General features: G+C 38.0%; 1 protein-coding gene across 1 annotated transcript; it reads left to right on the top strand.

The window, feature by feature from the left end:
- Positions 1-2,437: 2,437 nt before the first annotated feature.
- Positions 2,438-6,038, top strand: LOC103453212 (vicilin Jug r 2.0101). Its single transcript, XM_017336942.3, has 6 exons — positions 2,438-3,622; positions 3,719-3,894; positions 4,069-4,149; positions 4,254-4,520; positions 4,815-5,139; positions 5,507-6,038. The coding sequence occupies exons 1-6, from the start codon at positions 2,485-2,487 to the stop codon at positions 5,680-5,682; spliced, it is 2,163 nt and encodes a 720-aa protein (XP_017192431.1). The 5' UTR covers positions 2,438-2,484; the 3' UTR covers positions 5,683-6,038.
- The last annotated feature ends 1,447 nt before the right edge of the window (positions 6,039-7,485 follow it).

The raw sequence follows: 7,485 nt of genomic DNA, 5'->3' as shown, positions 1-7,485 counted from the left end.
TTTTTTTTTTATAGAAATAATAGGACAAAAAGTAATGGGAATATAAAATGTTGACGTGACTTAACTGTAATCATATAAATAGGAGGGTATGAGATGGAGAGAGTAGACAATCCAAGTCCGTCAACCAAAACCTTATGAAATTACCAGTTTAACTCTCTAATTAAAACATAACATGAATAAAAAATATGAGGCAGAAATGTAATTTCACACAACCAAATTTTGTTGTTTTTTTTTTCAAAGCCTCACCTATATATAATCTTAACATATATCGAATTAAAAAAAAAAGAAAAAAAAAGAAGAAACCTTCCCACTCCCACATTTTCTATTACTCTCTTCCTCTCTCCTTCTATTTCAAAAATAAAAATAAAAATTTTCTCACACATTGTGTGTGCCCATATGCTAGTATTCATTTATGTATTCTCCTATTTTGCATTTTATCTTTCTCAAATTCCCTATACAAGTTTGTGTTTTTTTAACATGCATTTATGGAATTTTTTTTGTAAGCATGCACTTATTTATACGTTATATAATAAATATACTTAAAAAATACAAATCCATCTAGTCCGCCTAGGTGCTAGACCCAGTCCGTTACCCGACTAGCGCCCAACATCTTTTAGAACATTGATGAGAAGATGTTTCATCAATAAAAGGCGAAAACGGCACTTACAAGACGAGAGGGGAAGGGAGTCCAAAGGTAGGAAAACTTCTCTACACATCCATTGTATTGTGGCAACCCTCGTGTTATTTTGTTTGGAGTGCAGGTAATAAAGGGGTGTGCTATTCACACACCCCTTTTTACTTCTCACACACCATTTGTTAATTTTTGTCCGTTGATCTTCTTCAATTCATTCAATCCGACGGTTGAAAATTAGAAGAGTGTGTGAGAAGTAAAAAAATGTGTGTGGATATCACACCCCGTAATAAAATCTAAGGCCACGTTTCGTCGGCGGGATGGAATTGGGCCTTCAAGAGCTTAAGAGTTTTCTTCTAGCTATTTTTCTATTTCGTTGAAAGCTGGGGCTTTCTCGTACAATTATGGGATATCTTTTTGTTTTCTTTTTTGCTCCCAAATGTTAACAACACTCTAGCAAATAAAAAACTTGGGTGTATTTCTATAAACATTTTACAAAATGATTTTTGAATAACTGTTTTATAAACCAAAAACGACCAATAGTATTTTGTATTTTTATAATTTGAGAATGTGTATAGTAGTTTATAATTTTGTATTAAGGAAAATTGATCAAAATAAAATTGAAGCAAAAATTGGCAAAGAAGTACAAGTTCAGAGAGAAACCGGTGAAATACTCCTTTTCTAATCATTAATGGGAATGAATAACTTGAACTTGAAGCAGCTTTCAACACTGCAATTCGGCCAAGAGAGGGTAAAGGGATAATGAGGGATAATGACAAGTTTACTCGTTTGCCAATTTATTAATTTCAATAATTTTTTGTTGAGATTTATTAGTTTTTTGTTGAAAGTTGTGAACATATCATTATAACTAATTAGTCAAATTTTGGCGTGAGTTCAAACTCCGTTGGTAATCTAACAAAATATATCGTTTGACAAAAAAAAAAAAAAAAAAAGTCAAATTTTGGCACAACACAAGCAAATGCCTATGCCAAGTGGCAGCTAATTCTAAAGACCCTTTCAATTCCTGCGCCCATATTTTTAGTTTTTAACTTTATTTTTTTTTTGAGAAAAATATGATAATGTATACAAAATTCGTCTTAATTAGCTGTCATTGTGAATTAAAGAGAAATATTATAACCACCACAATCCACCACTTATGATTTCTGGCGTCAATATCACTTGCATCAAGTATTCCAATAATAATAAGATTTTTCCTGTTAATGTTTTGGAGACGATTTTGTTCAAATTAAAGCAATAAACTTTTTTGGCCTTTGCCCTGCCTACCCCATTAAGACTTTTTATCAATTTGTGTTAGTTTCGCCGCAGCAGAAGTCACCATTTCTGCAGACTCAGCAGCACCCTTTTGGCTTTTTCTATCACCACCAAAAGTAATCCGTCAATATCCAAATTATGGATGAGCATCGCCGCGTCCACCAACCCACTTCCGATTCCTGTCTTCTCACTTACATGCACCTCAACACGTTGCCCCCCCTCCCCCCTCCCCCCGACCTGCTATATCAAAATGCCACAACGAAAAAACAAACCCTGTCCTCTCCGTAAAGTCTCACACTTCCTCACCATTTTCTCCACATACATCCACGATTTCTGAAACCATATATTTATCCTCATTTCGCACCCATGTGAAGATCAAGTTTGGACAAATCGCCTCGGATACCCTGCCGTTTGAATTTCAAAAACTTGACACGTCAAGATTTCGCCATCGACACTAGTCACCTTGCATGTAATGTGTGGACAAATTTACATGCACGCTCAACCTTTAATCTTGTATAAATACGCGAACCCTTTAAGCCATTCTTCCCACAGAAGCATAAAATTAAAGAAATTTAGCAACCATGGTGATCAATTCCAACGCTTGGCTTCCTTTCTTGTTGTTGGTGTCTTCTCTTTTACTTGCTTTCTCTGTGTCTTGCACTCTTGGTCTAGATAAAGACCAGCAATGTCAACAAGAATGTATGGACTTCCAAGGCCTTCCAAAGATCTCCGCGTGTTTGGCCCGTTGCAAGAATATGGGGCCCTGGTCGGGTTCTCCGGTTGCTGGCGAGCTGGTGTGGTACAGCCAATCTCATGGTCAGGAATGCCGACAGGAGTGTGAGAAGCAGGGAACTCGGGTCCCGCTGGAACATTGTCAAAGGCAGTGCATCCAGCAACGACACTTCGAGCAGTGCCACGAACAATGCCAACAGATCATTCAGTCGTCGGAGATATGCCAGAAGATTTGCCGCCAGCAAATTGAGGGAGGACAAGGTGGGGAGTTAGAAAGTTATGTTTCTAACCATCATGAGCTGCAGCAGTGTCAGCAGCGTTGTCAGTCGCAGCGCGGCCAAAAGCAGCACCAGTGTATGCAAGAATGCCAAGATCAAATGAGGCAACGGGGACAGCAGCAATGTCAGCAGCGTTGCCAATCGCAGCGTGGCCAAAAGCAGCATCAGTGTCTGCAAGAGTGCCAAGATCAAATGAGGCAACAAGGACAACAAGGACAACAACAATATGAGCAACAACAATGTCAGCAGAGTTGCCAGTCGCAGCGCGGCCAAAAGCAGCACGAGTGTATGCAAGAATGCCAAGATCAAATGAGGCAACAGGGACAACAGCAATGTCAACAGCGTTGCAAATCACAGCGTGGCCAAAAGCAGCATCAGTGTCTTCAAGAGTGCCAAGATCAAATGAGGCAACAAGGACAGCAGCAGCAGGGAGGCAGCAAAGGAAGAGTTCATCAGAACCCACATGGACAAAGAGAAGAGGATCAGATGATGGGGGGTCAGAGGAACAATCCCTTCTACTTCCCATCACAGATGTTTCAGTCACGGTTCCAGTCCAATGAAGGCAGTCTTCATGTGCTTGAGAGGTTCGGAAAGAGTGAGCTTCTTCGCGGCATTAAGAACTACCGCTTGGCCATCTTTGAGGCAATGCCTAACACTTTTGTTCTCCCACACCATTATGATGCTGAAGCGATTTTCGTGGTTCTCAACGGTGAGTTAGTCCTCCATTCCCAATCATTTTTCTTATATGAAGTTATATTATCATAAGCTCTAATATCTTCATATTTTCTTTACTCTGCGATTTCAGGACAATGTAACTGTACTCTTCTGATGAAAGATAGAAAGGAGTCCTTCAACATGGAACATGGAGATGTGATTAGAGTTCCTGCAGGGGCTACTACCTACTTAATTAACAATAACAATGATGAATCTCTTCAAATTGCAAAGCTCATCCGCTCTGTTAACAGTCCTGGCCGATTTGAGGTAACCAATCATCACTTCGTTTCATCAATATTTGTTTTGGTATTTTTTTTTATTTTTATATTTTTCAGCTATTAATTACCCACAAACCCATATAAATTTCCACACAAAAACTTGAATTTTGTTCTAGTTAATATTTGGGGTTGGCAATTTAAAACAGTGCCCAACTTTTTGCAGGAATTCTTCCCTGCTGGTTCTGGAAATCCCGAGTCATACTTCAGCGTTTTCAGCAATGACATTCTTGAATCTGCCTTCAACGTAAGTTACAAATCTTAATTTTTGTTCTATAACCCTTTATTTGATTTCATTTGTTCACCTAAATTAGTTAGGCTCTAATTAACAACTATTAACTATCTGATCAGACCCCAAGAGAGCAGCTAGAGCAGGGCTTTAGACAACAAAGGGGCCAAGGCATGGTCATGAGACCCCCAAAGGAGCAACTTGAGGCATTGAGTCAACGTCCTTCAGCCAGGCGTGAAGGACGCCGACAGTCTCACGGTCCGTTCAATCTGAGACAACAAACACCTGTGCACTCCAACAACTATGGCCAGTTCTTTGAGGCTCGCCCTGAAGAATTCAATCAGTTCCAGGACATGGATGTCTCAGTCAGTTGCATTGAGATGAACCAAGTAATGCTAATGCAAACGTATATCACAAAACAAATTAATTAAAGGGAAATCAGTTGAAATGACGAAAATACAAATCTTCAATTGCTGAAATGATCAATTTTCGAGATTTCATTAATATGCCTTCAATATTTGACCAACAACATATTCTTGGATCATTTCAGCAATTGGAATTTGAAAAATTTTCCTTTAATTTATTCCAATAGGCAAGGCATAAACCTCCCTTAATGTAATTTTATTGTACACTAATTTTGATTAGTACATTTGGCTAATGAAATTCTATTCAAAATTTTGCAGCAAACTATGATGGTGCCACACTTTAATTCAGAAGCTACATTCTTGATGTACGTTGTGGAAGGAAATGTACGTGTCGAAATGGCGTGCCCCCACTTGGCAAGCCAAATGCAAGGCCAAGGGATGATGGAACAACAAGAGCAGGGAGAGCACAGTGGAAGGTTCACGAAGGTCGTTGCTCAGCTGTCACCTGGTGATGCTTTCGTTGTCCCAGCTGGTCATCCTGTTGCCTTTGTTGCCCAGAACAACAATGGCAACCAAAACCAGAACATCCGAATCCTGGGATTCGGACTCAATGCCCAAAACAACATGAGGAACTTCCTTGCAGGTAGACTATAATCAAGCCAGAAACAGTATTACTGCTAATTAATTACAATTTTTAACCAATCGGGTGTGTTTAATTGTACAATTTTTATTTTTTATGGAACGATATTATTTATATTGAGGGGTGTGGGGATTTCAACCTGAAACCTCCTACTTACTAGCTAGACCAGTACTAGTAGCTTGTAGTTTTAATGAGATATCTTTGTATATATGTCAAGTATATATATCAAATTGTCCTCGACAAATAAGGAGAAATAACTCTGAAGTTAAAATTCCACCATAAAACACAAGATTCCACCATAAAACGAATGAGGCGAGGTAAATTGTATAACTAATAGTTTAATATGTAATCTGGATTGTTGTAAATGCAGGGCAAAAGGATAACATAATGAATCAGATGGATAGGGAGGCTAAGCAGCTAGCATTTGGGCAAGAGATGGAAAGAATCTTTGGCGAGCAGCAGGAATCTTACTTTGTGCCAACTAAGAAGGGAAGAGGGAGAAGCCATCCGTTGTCTTCAACTTTGGAGTTTGCTGGCGTAATCTAATTAACTTGTTTAATTAAGATATCTGAGTAATATTAGTAGGGAAGAAATATGAATGGGGAGAGAGACTAATGTATCTAAGTACTACGTCGTATGGGACGTAATAATAAAAGCAGTGTAAGCAGAGAGCACCAGTAGCACTGGTCGGCTGTGCTGGAATACTTTCGAATTAGGGCTCATGTAGAGTGAGCTTTTTGTGTGTGGATTGTTAGCCTTATAAGGTTATACAATTAAAACACAAACGAAGAGTGACTGACCTGATTCCAATGGTAGTTACCGAAGATGCAGTAGCCATGCAAGCAAGACGTCATCGATAAAACTCCAATCTTTATGTTTGCCGTGACAAACAGAAACACCAACTCTTCTGTAAACTCCTAGCTTTATGACAATGCTCTATGGGAAGTCTTAGTTGTCGTGTCTAGGGTTAGCAGGGACCGGTGTTTATATACTAGCAAAAAAGTCTTAGATTCCGTCCATAAGGGAAAACTAAAACTCTCATTTCTTGGCTCTCAAGTAAAATATCATAATCATATATTATTAAGGATTCCATCAATCCTATTTCCAATATAAGACACCTTATATAGGATTGATATCTTTAAGAGATCAAATCACAATTAACATTATTCTCCAATATTACATTCCTATTACATATAGTAGACCACTTAAAGGTTGATTTATATTGGATAAATCCAACATGGAAAGGCTTAAACAGTTCTAGCTTTGTGCCATTCGAAAAACTAAATAAATGAGTTCTTATTTCTGTTTGAGTTATGCAAATGAAATTGCTAAGTAGTTTAGGGTAGTGATCTTCACGCTTTGTTCTTCTCCGTTTTAGTCAGTTTTTATTTATTCTCTGTTTTTGCTCGTGTTTTTGTTTATTGATTCTTTTTTATTTATCCACTAAAAAAGAGAAGTGTAGGAAGAAAAGAGAATGCGTAAATTACTACATTAAACTGATTCATTACATGTTGACATGTGGTTTTTAAGCTTGTAGTGCAAATACTACATCATCAAAATCATTTGTGGTTTTTAAGCTTGTAGTGCAAACACTGTTTTAAAAATCCTCGCCTAGCGCCGCCTAGGCACAAGGCAGGCGGCGCTAGGCAGGTTACCGTCCCGATTAAAAATCCTCAAACATTTTAAGTTTGAAGATGTAGGTTGTATTACATCATCATAATTGTAATAACCATTTTTAGAACAAAAAATGATAATAAAAATAGTACTAAAACATTTATTAATTGCTAAAAATAGATTTGAAATTGATGTCAAATTTGACAACAACCACCGTTAGTGTCAATCCACGTCAAGCCACGTAGGAATTGAGATTTCGGTTGGAAAACATTAAAGCTGTGTTTTTTTACTATTAATGCTATTGTGGGCTTTTTGAAGCCTTATTTGGAGATGCTCTAGGCCTCCAATGTCATCATAAAAAACTGCTGATGATGTACTGATCACAGGGTAGTGGTATCTTCTATGTACTCTGTTGATGCACAAAATCAGCGAGGACTTTGGTACAACAGAAAGTGTTAAGTTTGTGACATTCGCTAGATTGCTTCGGTCACTAGTGTGGATAAGTAAGTAAACGGATAGGGACAGGGAAGCAAACACAAGATGTACGTGGTTCACCCAGATTGGCTACGTCCACGGAGTAGAAGAGTTCTCATTAATTGTGAAGGGTTTACACAAGTACATAGGTTCAAGCTCTCCTTTAGTGAGTACTAGTGAATGATTTAGTACAAATGACATTAGGAAATATTGTGAAAGAATGATCTTTATTTATAGAAGAGAGTTTCTAGTTTCATTCTG

The sequence above is a fragment of the Malus domestica genome, chromosome 13 (genome assembly GCF_042453785.1).
Source record: "Malus domestica chromosome 13, GDT2T_hap1".
Classification (NCBI taxonomy): domain Eukaryota; kingdom Viridiplantae; phylum Streptophyta; class Magnoliopsida; order Rosales; family Rosaceae; genus Malus; species Malus domestica.
Note: the sequence above shows the minus strand (reverse complement) of the source record. Positions and strands in the feature narration are given on the sequence as shown.